The sequence below is a fragment of the Nelumbo lutea genome, chromosome 3, assembly GCF_056320005.1.
Source record: "Nelumbo lutea isolate HS-2025 chromosome 3, American lotus-T2T, whole genome shotgun sequence".
NCBI lineage: Eukaryota > Viridiplantae > Streptophyta > Magnoliopsida > Proteales > Nelumbonaceae > Nelumbo > Nelumbo lutea.
In genome coordinates, this window is record NC_142686.1 from 18,034,875 (window position 1) to 18,059,315 (window position 24,441).

Here is a 24,441-nt window from a genome sequence, read left to right on the forward strand (position 1 = left end):
CCATTCAAATCAAAATCAATTTTGACGGATTGCACAGACCAATAAGACATTGAATTGGACAAGTCTAGACTTAATGGTCCAAAGCATTTATTATATTAGATTGGACCTGGTCTATCCATAACAGATTTATATTGAATTGGATCGGATTGAACCAATATCTGGTCCATTGATAGAAGATAGAATACTGGTATCTATGGACCAGATTGGAACCGATCGAAATTAAACCCAATTTGAACAGATTGGATGGTCCAAACATTGAATTGGACTGGTCCAAAATGTTCCAAAGTATTCATTGGATTGGATTGGACCAGATCTATCTATAATGGACTCATATTAGACCATATCGGATTGAACCAAATCTGGTCCAATTGACACACCTATACCCGGTATCACCCATATCCTATGAGTGTCGGTTGTCAGGGTCATACAAGGATTTATGATAAATGGCCATATTCAGCAGTTAATACCCTTCACAAGGGTGGCATGGTTCAAAGCTTGAAAGCCGAAACAATTTCTTTTTTTTCTTTTCATTTTTTTTTATGCTTGGAAGCAACAATTTCAATCCTTGCGCGTCACCCCCTGAATCATGACATAGCAATACTTTGAAACATGGTTTTTGCCTTGGAATTTGGAAAGAAGAGCTGCTGAACATGAATAATGGGGTTAATCGTATAAATAAACTCGTGTTTCCCTAAAAGGAGTACCATATGCAAGTCATGATCAGATAACTACTCACAATCAAGAAAAAACCAGCCCCAATTCAAAAGATCAATTTGCAAGTATATCTCACCAACTGCAAGTAGTCACTAACAAGAAATTCTCGAGAATTCATTGTGATGGAGTAGTTGGACTAAAGTTTTTCCTTTAACCCCCTCCCCCCCCCCCCCTTTTGACAGGAGTGACAGATAAGATTGATTTAGACCAAATTCTGCCTAGCTGATCTTTTCATTCAAAGGGTCGCATACCCAACTTGCGCTCCAAGTAACTGATGGAGACAAAAGACGTTCCGTTCTCCATCCTGATGCCTGGAGCTGCAAAACAAAATTAATAGAGCAGTATAAGATGCAAGTTGAATAATAAACAGCATAAATAAGTTTTCATGTACTAGATATCTTGACTTGAACTTAATTCAAGAGGAGATGTGCAAGGCAGTTATGAAACAAATGAAGTCAGATACCACCAATCTTGTTGCTCCAACACCACCGCAAATGGACCATAACCCTATGTTAACCAGTCAAGGGACACTACCATCATTGCACTGACTATGTTTCAGACAGAACAAAGTATGTGTTTCAGGAAGAAGGTTTGTTTACAGACATCAGTAATGTTCAACGCATGTGACTTGTGAGCCATGTCCCATCCAAGAGGTGGCCCAGTGGTTGGGAAAACCCATTAACTAACACCTACCATCAATTGGTGTTCACAGACGGTACAACATGCCATCCATCTAGAAAGAATTCCTCCCAAACCAAAAAAGCATATGGCAGGGTCCCTGCAGAAGTTATCTAGTGGATTTTGGAAAGGAAAGGATCTTCAAGTAGGTAAATCAACATCATTAGAGATATGTATGAAGGATCTGAACTTGGGAAGGGGACAAGAGAACTCCCAATCACAATGGGTTTACACCAAGAGTCAGCACTTAATCCGTATCTTTTTTGCACCAGTTATGGATGAATTAACTAGGCATATACAAGAGGTCTTATGGTGTATGTTGTTTACTGATGATATAGCATTAATTGATAAAGCAAATGATGGGCTGAATGCAAAGCTAAGCAAGGGAAAGATGCTTTAGAATTGGAAGTTTTTAAGATAAGTCAGACTAGGACAAACTATATGTATTGCAGTTTTAGTAAAAACACTAGTGACAATAGTGCTGCAACTAATTCATGGTCAGAGATAGGCCAAATTATAATGACTGAGAAAGTAAAGAGGATCTTACCCATAGAATTAGAGTAGAGAGGTTGAATTGGAAAGATGCAGCTAGCATGTTGTGCGACAGCATATATCAATAAGACTAAAAGGAAAGTTCTATAAGGCATTTATACAATTCAGCGTTGGCAGAATTGGACAGTGCTGAGCAATCAAGAAAAAACATAACCAATAAAAGAAGCATGTTAAAAAATGAGTATAACCAAGTTGAGGATGTTGAAAATTGGGATGGGGTGGCAATACTAAAAAGGACAGAATCAGAAATGAACACATTAAGAGGACTTAAGAGTAACTCCATTTAGTGAAAAGAATCAAAAGATGATGAGTCAACTAAGATGGTTTGCTAATGTGCATAGACAACCAATGGCTACACTAGTGAGGAGTGACTCGGTGCAAGTAGAAGGCTCATCAAAAAAGGCAAGGGGAAGACCAAAGAAAATGTGGTCTGATGTGGTAAAAATGATTTAAGGACATACGTTAGTTTTATTATTTAAGGATTTACAGTTTGATAGAAAGCATGCTGTTAATAGAGCACAATGGTGGGAAAGGATTCATGTAGCGACCCCAAATAATTGGGATTAAGATTGAGTCAAGTTGAGATATTAATATGATGATAATAGTAACAACATAATAGCAGCCTTACTGCAGTACCTTTGTCAAGAAAACTTCATAGTGTTTGTCCATCCATTGGCGGCTTTCAGCATGCACAGACTTGGTTTTATCCATGATATTTGCCATTACAAGTGCATGCATAAATGACTGTAAGATATCAGCAGCTGTTGCCTCTTTATGGATAATAATATTGATGACTCCATTCCTCACCATTAACAAGTATTTTGCTGGAAGAAAAAAAAATAGCCATATGAACTAGGGTTTCCTAAGAATTTCAAAAAAGTGGAAAGATAAGTCTGATCTTAAGCTCCACCTTTCTTGTAGAGAGAATCTGGCAAGGCCAAAATGTCCATCCTGTAGTTAATGACTTAAACAATCAACATGCTGCCATGTTATAAGCAGAACATAATCTAAAAACTCACATTTGCTGGTGATTCAGTGAGGAAACCCTCACACCAAGGTTTACCCTCTTGTGTAATTTGGCATTCTTTAGTCTCCATACAGGTAAAACATGCTCCATGTGTGAAACCTGTTTTGGAGTGAGAACTGACAATAATACAGATAGAGGAATTGATCAACATAAATTCATTGTTCTGTAAAGAACATTAATATTGTTGCATGTCTTTTGTTGAAATAAAAAAGGAAATGCATTGTACATTGATAATAGTAGCTGTCTCAACTAAGGTAAGCCAATGTCATACCAACACAGATGAACGAATTAGTTATGTATCGATTCAACCAAGTAGAAATTTTAACACAATCAAGGGCTAGGTTGAGTTAGAACTAGATTGGATCCAGATCCACAGACTGGTGATGAATTCATTTTAATTACCAAACAGGTGGGGAAAAAAGCAGGAAAAACAAGTGGTGATGAGTTGTAAAATCACCTTGACCAGTTTCTATGAAGTGATGTATAAGTATCGAGCCCCTTTCACTGTTCAAGGTTGTCAAGCAAAGGCATCTAACAGCCCTGTAGTTTGCTGCCAATAGAAAAAGAAAAAAAAAAAACAAACATAAACTAAAAATGGCTGAAGATATTCTGTTTAGACACCAAAATAAGAAAATGTCTTATCTTGCAAGTACTGTGTTTTTCTGCCAGATGGAAGCTAGTGAGGCCCATCCAAACTGGAAAAAAAAATGACAAAGGCCCTCTACATTGGGCACATAGCAGTTCTCTTAACCATGCCAGCCTCATAACCTAGCATGTACCCAATCTCTCTTGTGGGATGGGCACCCATTGTATGATTGCATCTTATAATTTTTAAATAGACAAAAAGCTAGACCCATCACCTCATCTGACACATAAAAACTGAGGCCCAACATCAATTTATTACTGTTTTATCCAAACAGATGATGAAGGTACATTAAAATTTAATGATTAGAGGAGACAGTAAAAAGTGGAAAAGGCCATTTGCACAGTGTTGGTTCCAGACTTAAACCTGCATTCTCATGCACTCGTCAGCTCAAGTTTTTTACCATACATGCAGGTTTCTTTTGTACATTTTTTTCCTATATCCAAAAGCATAACTCACATCCAGTACACCAAATAAGTTCTCGGATGATACATAACTAGAACTTCCAGTTTGGTAGGATATGGCTGAACCTACCATACATATGGAACATGGTGAGAGACAGGAAAGAGAACCAGATAGCTAAGGGGTAACCCATAGTAACCCGAGCAAGTAGCATTCCTAACACCATCCCGACCATTGTAGCCACTGTTTCTTGGCTTCCTTCCTGTCATAAAGCTAATATAAGTGGCTTGACTATGTAAGCAATTCATGTGGTTATCTTCAGAGAAGGATTAGTAGATACCTTGGCAGATATATCTGCTGCATTGTTTTGAAGCGAAAAATGCTGAGTCAGAGCAGCTCTTGTTGCCCCACTTGCGACACCAGCTAAATAGGAAAGCAATGTACAAAAAGGTAAATTTTGAGAAAAAGTTAACTTTATTCAAAAAGAAAAGGTACATGAGGCAATGTACACGACAGATAAACTCTCAGAAAGTTACAAAGTCATAGAGCTATCACTAAAAAGAAAATCCCTGTGAGCACATCACTGACTAAAACTGAAAGTTACAAAGATACTTTTTGTAACTCTCAGAAAGTTACAAAAAGGTAAATGATAAGCAATAATAAGATGGTCTGCACCTCATTAGTAGCACATCACTGACTAAAACTGAAACCACAGTAAGGCATACTTGCTTAGGTAAATCATGGGATATCAAAGATACTATATGTGTATATCAAGCAGTATTAATAGAATCTTGTAATTCTTTCATAAAGAATGGATATAAATTGCATGTTCAACTCGCTAAGAAGACTGTACATAACAATTGTTTTTGTTTCAGGGAGAAAGTTGCAACACTTATTCGACAAAACTAAGGTCAAGCTCACAATATTAATGCTTCAGAGATGAAAACATTATAATCTAACCAGATTCAGAGAAAATGCTGAATGATAAAAAATGTAACAAAATAGAGTACCATCAGCTTCCCTCCAGAGAAGGCCCACCATTAGATGCTTTCTAGCTCTGCTAACCCATAATTTTGTATTCTAAGAAGCAATAATCAATTAACCTTAGTCAAATTTTCAGTCTTTCTTTCATGAAAATAATGCTGCTGTTCCCTTGTTGACATTTCCAAACCTTTGGTTGATAATTTTTTATGTCAAGTACCAGTCAAAATTTATGATTGGAGCAAACTTGTTAGCGGAGAATAAGAAAAAAAAATCCAGAAAAGGTGGTAGTGGAACAAATGTGCTACATGGTTACAATAATATTTAACCACCAGATTCAACAAAAGAGAAACAGAATATACTAACTGCATTTTGTCTTACAAACTTCACATCAAATGGTATAACTGCAGAATCAATTATCAAATCTGAGATGAACTTAATGCCTCGTTTATAAATTACAAGGTTTTCAAAGAATTTACTGAATGATCTTGAGAGGCTCCCCAAGCAAACTATTACCAAAAAGGCTGAAGGGAGCAGAGGAGAAAGAAGGTCCATCAGCATCCCTGCAACCAAAATGAAGACCTAATGTATCATGTTTACTAGATAAGAGAAGGGTAAAATTATATGCTAAACAAGGGAAAAACCGCAATATAGTGATCGGATGTAATACATAGTAGAGCAAGTAGGGAAAGTGGACAATGCAATGGATACTGATACAGTGGCCCTGTTACTGTTGCTAGTTTAAGTTATAGGTACAACAGCTCCAATCAAGTGGAGAAAGGAACCCCATAATATTATTCATAAACAAGGGAAAAACCACAATATAGTGATCAGATGTAATACTTAGTAGAGCAAGTAGGGAAACTGGACAATGCATTTTTTCAATTTTCATTATATAATGGCCACCAAGTCCAATGTTTTGGAGCATTTACATCTAGAGCTCACAAGCATGGCCGCCAAGTCAAATGTTTTGGAAGTCTGGGACCAATATTGGGTAATGGCCTTCACATTGCTATATACAAATAGTAGCAGACCCTGTTAAATTGTGCCCCAAAACAAGTTAGCATCAAGACAAGGACTCCATAAGTGTTCACTTCTCAATTGCACAATTGCAAAGAAGAAGATAGAAGAACTAAGGAGAATGTTAAGACAAGTTAACACCAATAGTGGACAGTTACAGATAAACAAACATAAGTATTAATCAGAAGCAATGAATCATATAGCTACATGGTTGCATGATAACCAGAAAAAATGTTGCAAGACAATAGAATATTGTTGATGTCTTTCAAAATAGGTAATGAGAAACTTTATTAAATATTATAAAAGTTTAAAGTATTACATGAAGTTTTGCAAAACATCCAAACAAGGAAATATGATCCAAAGGACATATCTAAGACAAACAAATGCATGATGTCCCAATCCCCCAAAAAACGACAAAGGAAAACACCAACATCTATCTCATAGAACTTCTTTTATGCAATCCTCTGAATATCCCCAAACTCTTTAATAACAACTCCTAGTCCATAATGCCATGATGTAAGAGTAGATGCCCATAGTAATCCTAGGAAGTGGTCTTGACTTGGCTGAAAGATCCACAAGGCAGCAAAAATAGGGTAGGCCAACTAAGGAATACATGTATAGAAAAATAAATAGATACTTGAATCGTTTTTTTTAACTGACTTAGTAATACACAGGAGAAATGTGAATGCTTAGATGGATGAGTAGTAAAACTAGAAAGGGCAGGATAGAAACGAAGGAACCTAGGAGTAGCTAAAATGTGAGAAAGTAGATTGATAATGGTTTGGTCACATGCATAGAAGATCATATACAGCACCTGTCAGAAAAAGTGGTTTGTTACAAGTTTATTTTAAGATAAATAAAAAAGAAAGCTTTATTAATAAAATAACAGATAATAATCAGGAGAGGTGATGAGAAATCACCAGCCAATAACAGAAAAGGATAAAGATACAAGATGAAGTAAAACATTACATCAATTTCTCCCATTCAAACCCAGAGAAGACCAAAAACCAGCCCCAAAAGACTCTACAAACTCCTACAAAGTCAGGAAGGACTAGTAACCAAGAAAAACATTACATCGATTACAAGTTGAAGGGGCTAGAAGAGTTAGGGGCAGACCAAAAAGGACTTGGGTGGAAGTAACAAGAAATGATTTTAGCACCCATAATTCAACAACTGAAACAGAATGAAATGGTAAAAGAGGAGAGTAGCCAACCCCATATAGTTGGGACAAGGCTTAGATGATGATGGTGGTGGTGGTGGCCTAGGGATAGGAAACATTAGGTTAAGGAACAAAGCATTGTTGGGGAAATGGTTGTGGAGATTGCCGCTGGAACAGGATAGGCTCTGGCACAGAGTGGTTGTTAGCATACATGGAATGGCAGACAATGGTTGGGATGCGGGTCTCGATCCTAGGGCTTCTCAATGTTCTCCTTGGAAAGCTACTCATGAACTCCTGCCTTCTATCCTTCCTTTTTTCAAACGTGATGCTTATGCAGGGAATAAAGTGTTGTTTTGGGAAGACGCTTGGATACGTGAGTTTTCACTTAGAGATAGGTTCCCTACCCTTTACTCCCTTTAAAGCAACAAAGAAAAAGTAATATCTTCCGTCTTCATTAATAATTTGTGGGATCTGGATTAAGGAGAAGGTTAAGGGAGTCGGAAATGGAGATGATGGATGAACTTGTTGCCCTCTTAGGATCAATTTATTTGGATCATTCTTTCCTGATTAGTAGAATTTGGAAACCATCCCCCTCTAGTGTCTTCACTTGTGCTTCTTTTTATAATGTCCTTCTTTAGTCCTCTAACCTTACAAGGAATTTTCCAACACAAGAGGTTTGGTGTAGTCTTGTACCTCCAAAAATCTGGGATTTTTGCTGGGAGGTTGCACTCCAAAAAATCAATACTCTGGAGTTGTTACAAAGAAAAAGGTCAAACCTTTGCCTTTCACCCTGTGTTTGTAGCCTCTGCTTGGGTTCTGGTGAGACAATCACTCACCTATTAATATCTTGTCTTTTTGTGTCTTTTATTTGGTCTTGCTTCTCTTCTCTCTTTGATTGTAGGTGGACCCTTCCCTCTGATGTGGTAAGCCTTATTGACCCAAACTTTTGCAGGCAACCAAAGAAGCATGGTAGAATCATGTGGAGAGCAACAAGAGCAACTGTTCTTTGGTCAGTATGGGAAGAAAGAAATAATAGGATCTTTTCAAGGAGGAAATTGTAGAAGGAATAACTATTAAGGTAATTCACTAGTTGAAAACAAGTGAGTTGTTTAAGGACTTCTCAAGTGATGACATTTACAAAAGATGGGGTGAGGTGGCAGGTACTACATCCCTAAAGCCTGTGGTACAAGAAATGTGGTCCCCGCCAGATTTCCAAAGCATAAAGTTGAACTTTGATGGCAGCTCTATAGGTAATCCAGACCCATCGGGTACACAGGGAGTATTTAGAGATGGGGAGGGCAGAATTATTGCCATGTTTTCGGGGCCAATAGGGGAAGGAGATTCATTAAGAGTAGAGGTGATAGCTTTACTTCAAGGCGTAAGGTATGCAAAACAAATGGGGCTGCATCAAATGGAGATTGAAGGGGACTCTAAGCTGTTAATGGGGTGGATGCAGTCAGGTTGCTTGGGAGCATGGAAATATAGACAGATGATAAGGGAAATAATCAATGTAACAGGGGAGATTAGTGTATGCTTTAAGTGGACAAGAAGGTCAGCTAACGGGCTAGCGGATAACTTAGCAAAACAAGGGACTGTAAGGGAGAACATGTTTTGAGCAGTGTTGTAATGAGTATGTAAATGGGGTCAACTTCATAATAGAAGTTGACAGTTTGAAAGATTTAATGAAGTTACCGTTTCCAATACAAAAAAAAAATGATGTTGATGTTAGTAATACGAGTACTCTAGTGATACACAGATATAAATAAATTCACCAAGAGAATTTCTTCTGAGGCTTCAAATTCCACACACTTCTGAGTAGTGTTTTCAGACTCTGACTGGACTGGATGGATACACTATCAGGCTGGAAACCAGAAGACAAACAAATTATAGGCTGTCTAGTTCATAGAAATGTTGACTTGGTCAAACCTACCTCAAGTATGTTTGTTAGCATCTTCTATAACCTACGATATTTATTGTTTTAAGCTTATTTTGATATAAAATAACTTTAAAAGATAACGTGGAACTATTTGCTTTTTCAGTTTCCTCCTCTTTTGCATTTTTATTTGAGCAAGCCAAAACAGTTTTGTGTCCAGTCCAAGACATGACAACATTGCTTCTGAGGCTTCAAATGTATGTTAATATTGTTTCCAAAATAAGAGGAATGATGGACATTGTAGTGGAGGAAGAAGAAGAAGAAGAATGGACATTATACCAATATCATTCATAAGATCTGCAACTAAGCGCCACATTTTAGCATTGCTATCCAGATTAGAACCCTGAGAGCACCAAAAGAAAGAAAAAAGATACTCAATATCCTTTTCTTAGAATAATAAATATAAAATGGCATGCAATAGTCTAAACTAAAAATAAAGTAAGAGGAGAGAGATTATACAAGGTAGATATTAAGGTATCTTGGTATCAAGCATATAATTTAAAAGTCAAAAACAAATCTTTAAATGATAGGTGACTGGTTATGAAAAAAGAAAGTTCTGTTGACTGTAAAACCATTTGTAAATGTCATTCTTGTCTTCTTCACCATATAACTAGCCAGAATTTTTTAAACCATGATCACCATAGACTGTTGTTCAAGTAAAACATAAGCACATCCCACTCCCACTAAGAATGTATATGTGGACAAGTATACCTGGTAAAAAGTGAATAAGATGCCTCCAAGCATCCCAGTGAAATCCCTCAAAAACCACTGTAACAGTTTCCCATTTGAGACCAATTATTAATATAGTTGTTCAAAATGAATTAGAGGAAAAAAAGAAAAAGTCATAGGAAGCTATAAGCATAAGAAAGAATTATGTGGATTTTGGAACAAGTTACAAAATTACTTAAAATGGAATTAACCCAACCACAAACAGTTCACCTGAAACGTTGCACCAATTACAGTAGCAGATTTCTCACCAACCCCAATAGCACTCAGGAGAGCCTAACAGCAACTCATGAAGCATAAACAAATTAAAAAGTTGGAAAAATAGTCCTTCAAGGATCCAACAAAGGATTGAAACAGTCAATATGAAATACCGAGTCTTACTTGGGTGGAGAGCATGGTTCGTATATAAGTTGAAAGACCCTAAAAAAACAAACCATTAAAAGCTGTGAACTCGATATAATTGCAATGAACCTTCACAGAATTGGTTTCAACAAAACAACTACTACCTGCAATGAATCCCAAATTTGGAAAGGGACATAATCTGGTGTTACACTACTTGGAAAACCCTGTGAACCCAGAACACAGAATCAAGTTCAGAACATTATAATTCTAGTAAACCTTCAAAATGGAAAATTAATCAAGCCACAACCAGATATTCTAGACACGATGAGAAGGGATTAAACTTTCTCTTTCGTGATTGGTGAACTTCATATTTGTTTGTATGGTTGTTACACTTCTGATGCAATATCGTGTGATTGACTTCCATTTCTCTAGACAATATCAAAGCCTTATTTCCCATTAATAAAGAAAATTGCAACCGGGAAAAATAATGTATTTTATCCGATTACATAGTTGTGTTAAATTCAATCAGCTAGCCGGCCCTTAATTTCCAGAGACCAGGATAGCATAATTTTTAATCACAAAAAGGAAAATACAAACAGACTAGATGAGTTAGAAACTAAAGTCGGAGAGCGAAAGCACAAATTCTCGAAGCAGACCGCTGAACCTCAAAATTCGTTAGAGGAAACGATATATGTCTCCAAATCCTCAAATATCAAAATCACTAAATGATCCAAAAGAGAAGAAAAAATAAAATGAACTTGCCTCTGGTACGAATGCGTCAAGAATCTTCCTCCGAACCTCGTTAAATCGACTACCAGATCTGTGCTAAGTTATAAAAGAAAAAGAAAAAAAGAAAGCCTCGATCTCGAATCAATGAAGAATAAATTATTTAAAAGAAAATAAAGAAAAAAAATGAGAACGTAGGGAGAGTTGCAGAGAAAACGAGAAACCTATGGACAGAGAAGGAAGTGATGCTCGCGGTTAGAATTGCAGTCCTGGAGAGCTTCATGGAGGAAGATCCACTCCATTCCTCCACTACGATCTTCGACGTTATTTCCTTGTCTTCCATGGCTAACGCAGTGCGAGTGTGAGAGCGTGAGGTCAGAGTCGCCAGACTCCGAGCAAGCAGAGACCAAGTCGCCAGACTCCGAGCAAGCAGAGACCAAACGTCTTTTACGTACGTAACTTCCGTGGTTGCGCCAATGGCTTATGGCCCGATACGCGTATCGTAACGGACGATTTCAGTACTTAACGGGCTCTACTGTTTTTTACGGCGCGAAATACCGGAATGTAATGAGAGAGCGCTAGTGTTCTTTATCATGTTCCGGCTCTGCTGCAGGCAAGCATTGGTGTTTCTAAGTTTCAACCTCTAAAATGTCTTAAGTGGTTGGTTTGACGCATTCCATCACTTTTAACTCTGATGGTTTTTGGTGTATTGGTCAATCACATAACATTTGGGCTGCATTTGGTTGCAATGCAAATTCAAATATGTATACTACATATTTACCAATTTTTTGGTTTATGAATGAATGTAAATAAGGTTCACATTTTAAACTGTTTTTACATTCATGTTGTTTGTTTGAAACCGGTGTAAAGTGTGAGTCCATCATTAAATGCTCCATGTATCTTATCCTCCAATGCCTTAACTTTGATAAAACAGTTTAATTATCAAAAAAATATGAGCAATAATACTCTTTTTTCAAAGTACAAAAGTGTCAAAGATACATTTTTACTTTGATAACTATTAACTTTTTACGTATCAAATAAATGCTCGCAAACAAGAACCGAGATACATAAATACCCCAATTCGGTATTTGTATCACAAACAAACGGAGCCTTCATATATATATATATATATATCAAAGCCTACTATTACGTCTCAAATTCGAATCACGTAGAGCACTTACCTGCCAGTAGAATGATAACAATAGCTACGGTTAAAGTGAGAACCGCATAGAGTGAAGCCTTTGGCGCATTGGTCAAACACATAACACATTACATGTGCAGAAATAAAAAGACAACTATTTGTTACTTGAACCTCTTGGAATTCAAAACAGTCTCCAACCAGATAGAAAACTAATTCACCACTTCATCCATCGAATCCAAGTCTAATGATACTGCTTTTTTATTTGCAGTAAAAATGACAAAAGCATGACAAAAATTATATTGTTTAGAGAGTTACGACTACACCTACTTGGGCTTTATAGGTAAAAAGATGAACAAGCTTATGTCTAGATACTTAGACTGCGTTTGGACAATATGCAAATGGAGTGTAAATCTAGATTCAGGGTAAATTTTTACTCTGCTTTATTTTTGTATGTGTTTGGCAATATTTACATTGATATTGAAATGTAAAAGTATATCAATAAAAAAAGAGTAAATTTGCATTAAAGTGGGCTTTTGATAAAAATAAATAAAAGTATATGCTTTATTGGAATTCATGTTTGCATCCATGACAGTTAAAAATTTGTTTGGTAAGAAGGTAAATTTGTCAGTGCAAAACTAACCCAATTTTGCATTTTATATGATATGTTTTACACTCTACGGTCTCTGCATATTTGCATTCACAATTATTTGTATTGTTTCCAAACACAACCTTATGAACAAAATGTACAGATTTAACAATGCCTTCCTTCACCCGATTAGGGGTTTAGGGGTTTAGCCATTTAAGGCCCTTTTTTTTTGTTTTTGATAAATAGCCATTTAGGCCTATAAAATAGTTGTGACAAGTAAAATGAAGTCCCCATTTGATTAGATTCTGACTATGTGTTTTATGAGACAGAGTCGTTCCTCCCTTAACTCATTTTTTGTTATTATTTGGTTCTATGGTTAAATCAATGTTTTAAAAAATGGCACGGAATTGTTCTAGCCACTGGTTTTTGGGTCAATGATTTGATCATCCAGTTCAAATGGACAGCCCATTCTGACAAAAAATGAAAAAAAAATTAAAATAAAAAACAACCAAACCATTGAACATATCAAATGGGTTGACAGTTCAACCACCCAAGTTAAGAAGTCGTTAACCAATTCAACAATTTTTTGCTAGGGATCGAATTTGGGGTAAAAAGGAACCGGTTGCCTGAACTGTTCCCGGGCCGAACAGTTTAACATCCGGGTCAACGACAATTCAAAAACCATGGGTTAAATTGTAATAATATTGTTCATGGTGCCTTTGTTGTGCTTCATGGGATTAGAAATAGTAGGAAAAGTTTTTTCAACCCAAACAAAGCCTTATTGACAAAGAATTAAAGAGGAAAATTTTAAAATTAAGATTAGAAACTAAGGTTCTAAATATCAATATGCCGATAGGGGCGTGTCGGGTAGTATCGGTCCTTTTTTTACTTTTTTTTTTCAAACCGGTTCAAGGGATCTGGTTTAAGGCTCCTCCACCCCCTAAACTGGTCAAAACCCCAATACGCCCTCTGTAGGGGCGTATCAAGGTGCTCCCAATACGATACATATCAGTTGATATGGGCCGATACATGTCAATAGTTTAAACCTTGTTGGAAACACATGGATTAGGGCATGACATAGTGGTGAACGATATGTTATCTTTTAACCTAAATATCAAGGTTCAATTTTCAAATTTTGTACTTCGAGCTTTTATATCGATAAATTTATGGGTTATATAGTAATTAAAGAAATTTAATGAAGTTTATTAAACAATCTTGAATTTGAATGGACCGATACCATGAAAAGGTATGATATCTGAACATCTTCAATGTAGATAAACAATCGGAATTAATTTCAGTTTCCAGTTTCAGCCTTTCCACCTATACCATGTACCCATAACCTCAAAAACCACATATCGATACAGACAATACTTACTTCCTAAGCCTTGAGGATGCCTACTTCACATTCTTCGGTGATACATTTGTTAGACTGACTCTATTCGCTTATATCCACTGTAACAAAGTTAAAAGGTGAAAAGGTATGATATCCCAACATCTTCAATTTTGCTGAAAATGGGCAAAACATTAGTGGACAAATGCCAGAACTAGAGTAATGTATCTCATAGCCGTCTAGTTTTACAGTTTTACTACAATGGGCATAACAATATACCGCCAACAGTCAATCCTCTCACTCTACATTGGACTTCGAAAAAATGCGGAATCGCTTCTGTTTTAAACTATTGCTTCCTATCATCCTATGTTGAATGATTGAATCAGCTCCATGGCTGGGAAAAAATTAAATAGCCATGAATGCAAGAATTCCACATGATACAACCACCCATCTACATAATAAACTGGATGGAGAATGAACAATGACGCTGAGAATGTTTCTAAACTTCTTGTAGGTTAGTCTCCTTGTCTATTGACAAATGTTTAACTTTACGGGAATCCTTACTATTTAAATCACCATTAAAGTGGTCTCTGAGGAACTCCACTGCCATGAACGTGAGAGCAGAGGCTGGAATATACCATATGATTCTGGGGACACTACCTCTGAACATTCCTTTCATTCCTTCCGCCCTCCAAATCCTCCAAATTGCATCCAACCAGCCGTTATACCTAATAGTGCATCAAAGTGTAAGTCCTCAATCAAGCATGGAGCTAATGAAACTATGAAAGCATTTTATACAGCTCTGGCACATTAGTTCTCTCTCAAAATCATGAAAATGGGTGAAATTCCTAAAACAGGAGATAATTATGACGGATGTCACATTATTTAAAAGCACCGAAGTGGGTTGATGGATTTGGGACTGGCTGTGGGTGTGGGAGTGATGGGGTTGGTTTCGGTGTATGTGAGAGATGGAACTGGGTGTGATTATGGTGGCTTGGTTTCCATACATGATGTGGGAGGGGGGAAGATCCAGGGAAAAGTGACAAGCTGTGATACCGTATTGTTGATCCTTGGACTTGCAATCTTGTCTTGACAACATCAAAAGGAGTGGTGAGATATGCACTGAAACCTGTAAGAATCAAAATAACCATGAATTTCTAATTCACGTTTTATCTTTTAACTACTTTTGACATGCTGAGCCAAGTCATTGATATACAATATTGACAGATTTTAAAACCAAGAAGCACATTCAGAAGACATACCACCAGCTAAACCTCCCAATACAAGTCCCTCAAGAGAAGTATTAATATGAAAATGATTTGGCATCCATTTTTGCTTCCCATACTCTGTCAAATCTTTAAGGGCTTCATAAAAGGTGACCTGTAGCATAAATAAAAAGTTTGAAACACGATATTTAATTCAGACCTAAATATGAAACCAAACAGTAAGCTTGGCAGAGTAACTGGAGCTTGGACTTCCAGGCATATGGAATAAAAGTGAGGCATAAAATTGACGGAATTTAGGTTATTGAAGGAAAATAAAAGAGAAGACTAAAAGGAGCTCATGAAATTTGGATGCAACTGACTCCACTACGAAGGGTAGAACAAAATGCATTAGTATATACTAGTATTGATCATGTCTCTCACAGCCCAGCCTGGTATTTCAATCCTAGTTATTCTGGCAGTGATGCCTTGTTAACCCTCCAAGCTTAGATGGGAGCAAATATTCAGGTGAAGTAGCAGTCAAGGGTTCTCATGGAGGGAATTAAGATCAACTGCAGCTTTCCATAACAGAGCTTGTAGCCTTCTACATGTCTCTACAGAAACATCCTTCTGAACACGAAGATTATGATGCAATACAAGATCACTTGTCATTAGACTCATTACGGAAAAATCTGATTAAAATCTTGTAACAAATTGAAGTAAATGGTCAAATTATGGAAAATTACCATCAGGCCAGCAAAAGGAACATCCCTTGCAAGTGTGGACCAGTATCTGTCAAAACAACCCAAAAGAGAAGCTAAATAGTCAGAAATCAGACACTAGAATTTGATCTATATCTGTCCTCATAATAATGAAAAAATGATTAATCAAGTATTCAATAATTGCCACTCCAGAATGGCATATCCAGGATATGTTTCCTCCATGCATCCATCTGGAGCCATCATGAGAAAAATAGGAGAGAGAGAGAGAGAGAGAGAGAGAGAGAGAGAGAACAAGGCATCCAAGGAGGGTCACCTTGCTTCAGCGCCTACTTATTTTGTACACAACAGCATTAATCAGCAGGCTAAGTTAATTATTTTCTTTTTCTCTACAATTATTAATCTGAACATTACTAGGAAAGGTTAATCCTGTAATACTACAGTAGGAACAACTGCCAAAAATATACCCTGCATATAGGCCTTTCATGCCCTGTTCCTTCCAAATTGATAAACCAGCCTGAAGCATTCCAGAATAGTAGCTATACATTTGCACCCCAGATTTCTTACATGCATTTTCTTTAATGATCATAGAACTCCAAGAGTTACTTGTCCCTTGGACCTGCATACGTTGCTTTATCACTTCACAGGGTACATATATAAAAGATCCAAGTGTATCTCCTGAAACAGAAAGAAGAATATAGAAATTCAAAGCCTTCTGAAGAATGTAAACTGCTAGGAAGCAAGCAATAACTTACATCACAAATTTGACACATTGAGTCTTGCAGGCATTCAACAATAGTAAGATATGCAGGATGTATGAAGAATCAGCAGTCTTGATTAGCAATTCAGTATGTACATGAGAGGAAGAAAAAAATGCAATATGAACACTTTAGCTCAATAAGTGATAAACTGATAATAAATAATAAATGCTTACAAGCAACACCTCCACGGTCTATTAAATAAATACCATGGCAAATAAAGCTGTTGATGCAGTTAGCCAATACATGAGCTCCAGTGAACAGCAGAAGCCACTAAAGGGAATCCCACCAATCACCAAACTGGAAAGAATAAAGTAAAGATTTCAATTGATGTTATCCAGTGCTGATGGTTGGTACTTGTAGAATGTGATTCTCATACTATAGTTGGATGGATACTATGCATTGCTGATGGTTCTCAATCCCCCTGGTATTTTATTGAAGATGCTAGATTGTTGGCTTCTAGAACTAACAGCTCACTCTTATGGATTCCAAAATCTGTCAATGCTATAACAAAAAGACTTGCTAGGGAAGGGATTGGGAAGGACAACTTGTTTCAGGGGCAGCTACTCCAGAATAGTTCCAGGTATTATATGTAACTAGCTTTTCTATGTCATATGTCAGTGTGGTGTACCATGTTCCCCTCTTTTATGGCTCTCAATGTGTCATCTAAACATATATAACTAAAAAAATAGTTTTGGGGGAAGAGAACCAATTAAAAAAGGCTGTTCATCATCAGTTTAGTACCGTATTGGATCAGCTACATGAATCCTGTTTTGCCATTTCATTCTGTTTAGTGCCATATCAATTGTTAACTTATAAACGCTTAAATCATTTCTTTTTCTTGCTACTTCAACCCATTTCCTTTTGGTCTGCCACTCTGCCCCTAGTCCTTCTAGCCCCTTTAACTTGCAACAGGTTGCTTCTTCTTACAGGTAATGTAGATGGTCTTCTATCCATGTGACCAAACCATCTTAGTCTACTTTCTCTCATTTTATCACCTATTGTAGCTACTCCTAAATTCCTTCAAATAACTTTCATTTCTAACCCTATTCTTTCTAGTTTTTTCACTCATTCATCTCAGCATATGCATTTCTGCCACACATTTTTTAGACATGTTGCCTTAACTGCAACACTCATTTTTTTGTTACATGATTGTATAATATCAATAACTAAAAAGGATGATGACCAAAGAGGACCATTAACAATAACTATAATTCTTGACCACCTGCACTTTTCAAAGCACCTTTCATATGGTTGACTAAAAGTACATCTTCCACAAACCTCAAATAACATTGCCCTCTCTGAACAAAGGAGCATATTACAAAATAGAAGTACTTTCCTTTCTTCATTGCAAATTTGAAAAAATTCTCCAACATGATTATATGATATTACCAATAAACCAACAGAAAGCAAAAGTCAGTGTGTTAATTCTGTAATAATACCATACCAACCAACCACCACCAAAGCCAAAGAACTAAGAGCATATCACATGGTAATTTGGATTGGGAAAAATAAATTGCACCATCATGAAGAGAGAAAAATGAAGCAAAGTGAAGGTTCAGGTAAATATTCAAGAAACTCACCAACTGCTCCAGCAATGAAATGTGACCAGTGACCCCCAAGGTTAGGATGCAATTCCTCAACCCACTTTTTGGTGGATTCAATGACACCAAAATATGTGGCTCCAGTTGCAAGGGATCCAGTTAACCCAGGACCTATTCCTCTATAAAAGCCTACAAGACATTTGATTCAGTTAACTGTATAAGTTAACAAATAAAAACTGCATTTTTACTGAAAAACAAATAAAATCCTTGTAGCTCATAATCCAGAGTACTAAATAGATAGTTTCTAAAAGCATTTACATATAAAAATGTTGTTCCCAGGCTCCCAGCTACCTGGGATCTTGGGATGGTGGGCTGGATAAGGATTTAGCCTTTTTTTTTTCCTTTAACAAAGTGGCCACTCTCAGATTCAAACCCCCATTATTACACCTGTCAGCCCAAGATTTTACCATGACACCAAGCAATGTCCCCTATATGAAAGATATATGTTTTTTTTTTTGTGGGGGAAAAGCATATAAATTTTGGTGCATAACTGCATATGTTTTCTATTTAGAAAAAATAAAGAAAATAAATGCACAAAACAAAAGCACAATTCCCCTTCATATTTAGCAACATTGTAAATAGGGATGCAAACGGATCGGATCAGATTCGAATCAGGGTATACCGGAATCCGATCCGACACTGGTAAGGGGAGATCCGATCAGTTCTCATAAACATTGATTTGAATTCAAATCCAATGAGGCTGTCAGATCTTTGGATCTGATCCGATCTGATTTTTTAAAAATAAATAAATTATTAAAAGATAAATTAAATATAAAATTTTAAATAAAGAAACACAAAAAATACAAGTATCTTTTCAACTATTTTGATCATATATATACATGTTTTTATAAAAAAATAATATAATAAATTTACAAAAATGCAAATATAAATAATATATATATAAGTAAATAAATAACATATACATATATGTGTGAGTTATATATGTTTATATAAATAAATAAATAAATAACATATATATCGGATCGGATCTTCTTAGATCGGATAGGGGTGATCCAAATCCGATCTGATTTATGATTGGATCCTATTATCCAATCCAATATGCAGATCCGAACTGGGGAGATCCAAATTCGACAAAATAGGATTGGATCGGATCGGATCATGGTCCAATCCATTTGCACCCCTAATTGTAAAGTGGATATGATCAGTCAGTATAAAATCCATGTAAATGAAAAGTTACTGACTAAAAGTAAGAAAACATCATATCAATGGAAGCTTTTAGAAATTAAGGGGTATAGAATATGGATGTTGGTTTTGATATCTAAGGGGCATGTTCTTATCACCTTCAGACACTGAAAGATGTTGCTCGGGCATGAGATTTGAGAATTCCCCTTGTTATAATCGAAAATGAGGGCACTTATGTTATTTTACTGGCCAATGAAAACAATTTCAAGCTTTTGGGATAACATCAGGAGAATTTGATCAGACGACAAATTAGGGGGGGCGGGACCTTTACCTCTTAATCCGTCAGCTACCCAGACTGTTCGGACCATCTGAAATATATTCTTCTGGCTCTGATAATGATAAAAATAAAGGTAAAAACACAATGAATTAATGAGAACGAGATCATTCCCAGACGATCAGAAAAAGGCATTACCAAATGTCGCCAAATAGAAGATTGAGACCATTTGAATGTGCAGCTCAGATAACAAGATTTAAATGACAGAACAGAAACCATCTAGTCGATTGTAAGAAACTATCCTGAATTTTTCAATGCAATATTGCAAGAAAACAAGTTAAACGATAGTATCAGAAACTCCATCCAAGTGTAAGTATACCTGGTATCCACTGATCATAGCTTGGCTTTGAATTCGTGTCTTTATCGTGTCCACTGGGTGCATCATACCTTCCCCAAAAGCCCCGGCAATGGCTCCCCACAAGAATTCCCTCCATACTGCATCACAATAAATGGCAATCAGAGGCTTCTTCCGCTGATATAACTGATATGCGACGATCATTAACACAATTACAAAGCTATAAATAACAAGATTTTCTGTCTTAACTACAAGTTCAAACTGAATTTCGGATGCTATACTGCATATAGCTTGGTTACCAAGAAATAGTACATATAGCTTCAAATATATTTTCCACTCATAACATGCTATCAGAATCAAATAGGTTTCGTCTGAAAATTAGAAACCTCGAGTATAAAGAACCATTTCCCGTGGTTGAAGTTGGAAATGAAAATTATGAGTTCTCACCGAAGAACTGCTTAGGAGTTCCGTTGGTCAGTTGATATGTTGAAGCTTGTACTCCACCTGAACTTGAACTTGAGGCTGCCATTCCAACAACTTCTAAGTTTGATTCACTGAAAACTACTCTTTCCTAGGGTTTTCACTTTTGAATTTCAGTAACCATATTCGGAGGGGACGGCTTTCTTTCTGTTTTCCTTCTTTATTGTGGCGAACTTCCTGTCCTCGCATATTGTGAGGACCGATGATCATAGAAAGTTAAATGATCGTGCGGTCAAATTTATTAACACGTGGCTCGTGCTGTCAATTACAAGTAGAAGTGTAAATCGGGTCGGAACACAGGCCGTGTCAGGCCTGATACGATAGTCTGTGCCGCGTTGAGTTAAGGGTTCGAGGTCCACGGGCCGGCACTTCAAGGTCCACGGCCCGGCACCCATGCCGCCCGCATGCCAACATGGCTCGACCTAAAGGGACCATAGCAGGCCGCGTTCGGCCCATCTGGAAACTAGCCATTGCCCCCCCCCCCAATGGCTAGCTTCAGCTTTTTTTTGGGGGGGTTTACATAAATACCCCAGTTGTATAGGGGGTATTTATATATTTTGCTTATAGATGGGAGTAAAATGACACAAATGCCCCCCAATAACTATTATATAACAACTAGTTTAGGGGCTTATAACTTTACAATGACCAAAATATCTCTCACAAAAACTAAAAAATAATTAGTTTTTAGGGTATTTTGGGTAATTGAATTATTTTCAATTCCTATAAATAGCTCTATTCTCCACCATTATTCTCATCACACCAATTCAATAATCAACATTCAACAATTCTCTTATTAAGTTATTCTCTTAATCTCTTTAGTCTTACTTCCCTCTCATAGTCCCTCATTCTTTTAGTCTCTCAATCTCTTCCTGTCTCTCATACATTCTCTACAATTTAATTGTTGAAATCAAGTTGGGATTATGAACCGGCAATCCGGAGTTAGTCCAACTAAATTAATTTTATTTTTTTAGAATTAAAAAAAATGGCCAACTCTTCTCGAAACCCCAAGTTTAATAGCCCGATTTAGAGAATATTTAAAATAGATGATGTTGAGGGGAAGGAGAAAAGAGCAATTTGCCAAAAATGTAGAAAAGATTTTAACTATTATATCAAGGGTGGTATTGTCCATTTGACCAGACATTTTCTCACACATGGGAAGGAAGAAGAAATAACTCACAATTTAAATGAATTTTTGAAAATAATAGAAAATAAATTTTATAAATATTGGGAGAAGGTGGAGAACACTTATCACTGCCAATCCCGCCATGGCATGTGATCCGTGATCAACTAACCCCTCCGGTGTCTACAGGCTACAGTTCCATCGAAGTCTTGTTTAATTGTTTTAGTGAGGACCTACAAGTACCACTGTACTAGGGTTGGCTAGATGCAGTCATGAATTATGATCCAGAGTATACATTACAACTTTACAATTACAAGACAAAGGAGGGCATGATACTACTACATACACCATATATTTCATTTTTCACCCGAAGCATATGATGAAAGTGTGTGAATGCTTTCATCATAATGTATATGTAAATTTTGTTTTAATTTTATTTAATTTATTTGCTATTAATGTAATTTTGTATTTTCAATTTGTAACTATATTATATTTTTTTATATTTTATTAATTTATTCCATCTTCATATTTCATTCATCCAAGTATGAAGTATCCAACCATTGTATATTTCATAATTTCAATATTTGTATACTTTGTAATTTGTATCATTATTTATTCAAATTTAAATGAAATAAATTTCTTAAATTCCTATTTAAATTGTTTTATACCTTTATTTTTTTTTGAGTAATTGTAAATTCGTTATTATTTGTATCCTTATATCCATTCAGTCTAGCTCGGTTCAGCCCAGGCTTGGGCCGTGGACTGTATCAAATCGAACCCCATAATTTTCACCGAAGAGGACAGTACGGCCCATAATGGTCCATAAGCCCGGCATGGCCCACTTTACACCTCATGACAAGTTTTAGGGGAAACCATGTTTAAGGAGTCCGGATCTGCTCCTTCGAGAGTGGTCCTCACATCCTCACAGCATATTCAAGCCGCACATCGAGAAATCTCCCATTCTTATTTGTTATTTTTCACGGGAGATGATTTCAAATAAAAAGAGGGATGTGGCTACGTTTGTTTCAAGTGTAAAATGTAAATCGACCTAAAATTCTAGTCCAAATTTTCAGTCATTTGTTTTCAATATTAGGTTTAGATCAAAAACCTCGTTGATTATTTACATAAAAAAAAATAACAACAGTCCACTCAAATTTTAAACCCATCTATTGAGTTTTATATTAATGAATTTTCTACCGCAAACAATCGATTTTTTCCTCACAAAACGCGACACCAAACGCACAGCATGTTACGGTTTGGGAACATCTTCTATAAATAATAATTTAAAAATTGGGAAATGTTTTGATGTACGGTTTCAAGGGATTTGTGAGATTGGTGTGAGGCGAGCGTTCTGTAATGAACAAATTTGAACTCGTTTAAGGGATTGATTTGGATATACCTTAATCCTTTTTTTTTTTCAATCAATCCAAATTTTATAAATTAGCAAAAAACCCAAATTTCATTTGTTAATTTTCGGATCAATGTTATAGGATAGACCGGACGTTAAATCATTTTTGTCAATAAGGTATTGTTTGGTTGTCTAAATTTATTCTCACTGCTCTGTTTGATTGTAGTGTAAATTTGAATCAGGTATAAATTTTGAAGAATTTTTAGATTTTTTGTTTGTACAGTCGAAAATAGTGATAGGGGGAGAATATTATGTATTGTATTATAAATGAGGGTTTTAGATAATAAAACAAAACTCAACTAAAATTTTAAAGTGGAAATTTTTACACTTGTTCACGACTGATATGCATCTTTACCTGATACAAAATCTGAACTTTTTTTTTTGATTTTTTTTTAATCTTACTTGCATCTGTTGATAGTGCAAATTTTGCATCAAACAAATTGATGCAAACTTTGCATCACCTTCTTCCTACCTTGATTCCCTTGTATAAATAGAGGTGCAAATACATCGGATTATGATCCAATCTGAATTAAAATCCAATCATGATAACACCCCCACCCCCAATGGATCATTTTATCTTGCCTCATATTGTTATCCTAAATAAATAACCTTTCTCCGCTCACCATTATTGTTTACCAAAGTGGAGATTACATCATTTTGCTTTGTAAGATTGCATTTGGTAATAGTGCAAAATGCTGAACGGAAGTGAATATATACGCTTATTTAGTTTTGCATGTATTTGGTGAGAATATGTTTTTATATAGAGATTTTGTTGAAACCAAAACTAAAGAAAAATTGGCTTTGAAAAAAAAAAAAGATGCAAATTTCATACTCAATGTTGCATTTGTTTGCAATGCAAACACAAAATTGGTTCAAATATACAATCTAGTTCAGTTTTGTACATATACATTTGGTTGGGATCGATTGATGTTCATATCCTAAATGAGCAGAAAACTGTATTTTCTAACAAGTTTGCCTAAAAAAAGAGAGCAAATTTTACACACACACAAAAAAAAAATGAATACAAACTTATGTACTCATTGCGTGCTATGGGGGTAAAGAAGCTATATCATTACATCATATTTTGCAATGGTGAAGGTCACCCGCTACCATGGACTGAACGTGAAAGTCATCTGCATTCAATATGAAGCATCGCCATCATGTTGACATACAAAGAGACTGAGGCCCATTTGGTTTGTGGGAATAGGGGTCTAGAATCCGAATTGGACTGAATTATTCCAATTTGAACTGTTTGATTGGATAGAAAAGGAATCTCATTCTCATTCTTGCTGGAATGGCATTCCTCCATTTTAACTGTTGACTCCCATTTCTATTCTCATTTCTGTCTGAATCAAATACACTATGGGAATGGACTATTCTGATTTCGATTACAAATCAAACAGACCCTGAATTTATAT

General features: G+C 36.2%; 2 protein-coding genes across 5 annotated transcripts; both read right to left on the reverse strand.

Annotated features, from left to right (window-relative positions):
* Positions 1–645: 645 nt before the first annotated feature.
* RUS3 (root UVB sensitive protein (Protein of unknown function, DUF647)) lies at positions 646–11,522 on the reverse strand. 3 transcript variants are annotated; one of them, XM_088976115.1, is made up of 15 exons: positions 11,128–11,522; positions 10,940–10,997; positions 10,342–10,401; positions 10,217–10,255; positions 10,049–10,111; positions 9,821–9,877; positions 9,389–9,452; positions 5,477–5,560; positions 4,357–4,439; positions 4,149–4,278; positions 3,429–3,521; positions 2,964–3,087; positions 2,855–2,895; positions 2,581–2,768; positions 646–1,031 (listed from the first exon to the last, which is right to left on the reverse strand). In XM_088976115.1, exons 1-15 carry the CDS (start codon positions 11,244–11,246, stop codon positions 933–935), a joined length of 1,302 nt encoding a protein of 433 aa, XP_088832241.1. In that variant the 5' UTR covers positions 11,247–11,522; the 3' UTR covers positions 646–932. The 3 variants fall into 3 exon arrangements, with proteins under 3 accessions (XP_088832241.1, XP_088832243.1, XP_088832244.1); XM_088976117.1 differs by lacking the exon at positions 9,821–9,877; XM_088976118.1 differs by lacking the exon at positions 3,429–3,521.
* Positions 11,523–14,111: 2,589 nt separating this feature from the next.
* On the reverse strand, positions 14,112–20,705 carry LOC148863304 (Mitochondrial substrate carrier family protein). 2 transcript variants are annotated; one of them, XM_088980609.1, is made up of 9 exons: positions 20,463–20,705; positions 20,040–20,155; positions 19,718–19,775; positions 18,223–18,372; positions 16,349–16,559; positions 15,909–15,954; positions 15,223–15,340; positions 15,017–15,089; positions 14,112–14,688 (listed from the first exon to the last, which is right to left on the reverse strand). In XM_088980609.1, the coding sequence occupies exons 1-9, from the start codon at positions 20,542–20,544 to the stop codon at positions 14,460–14,462; spliced, it is 1,083 nt and encodes a 360-aa protein (XP_088836735.1). In that variant the 5' UTR covers positions 20,545–20,705; the 3' UTR covers positions 14,112–14,459. The 2 variants fall into 2 exon arrangements, with proteins under 2 accessions (XP_088836735.1, XP_088836736.1); XM_088980610.1 differs by having other exon boundaries at positions 20,402–20,627.
* Between the last annotated feature and the right edge of the window lie 3,736 nt (positions 20,706–24,441).

Coding starts and splice junctions, on each gene's coding strand:
- RUS3 (XM_088976115.1), bottom strand. CDS start 11,246: ATGGAAGACAAGGAAATAACGTCGAAGATCGTAGTGGAGGAATGGAGT. Junction 3,088..3,428: donor CTTCATAGAAACTGGTCAAG/GTGATTTTACAA, acceptor TATTATTGTCAG/TTCTCACTCCAAAACAGGTT. Junction 2,896..2,963: donor TCACTGAATCACCAGCAAAT/GTGAGTTTTTAG, acceptor CATTAACTACAG/GATGGACATTTTGGCCTTGC.
- LOC148863304 (XM_088980609.1), bottom strand. CDS start 20,544: ATGGCAGCCTCAAGTTCAAGTTCAGGTGGAGTACAAGCTTCAACATAT. Junction 19,776..20,039: donor CTATGATCAGTGGATACCAG/GTATACTTACAC, acceptor TATCATTATCAG/AGCCAGAAGAATATATTTCA. Junction 16,560..18,222: donor TTTCATTGCTGGAGCAGTTG/GTGAGTTTCTTG, acceptor TTTCTGTTTCAG/GAGATACACTTGGATCTTTT.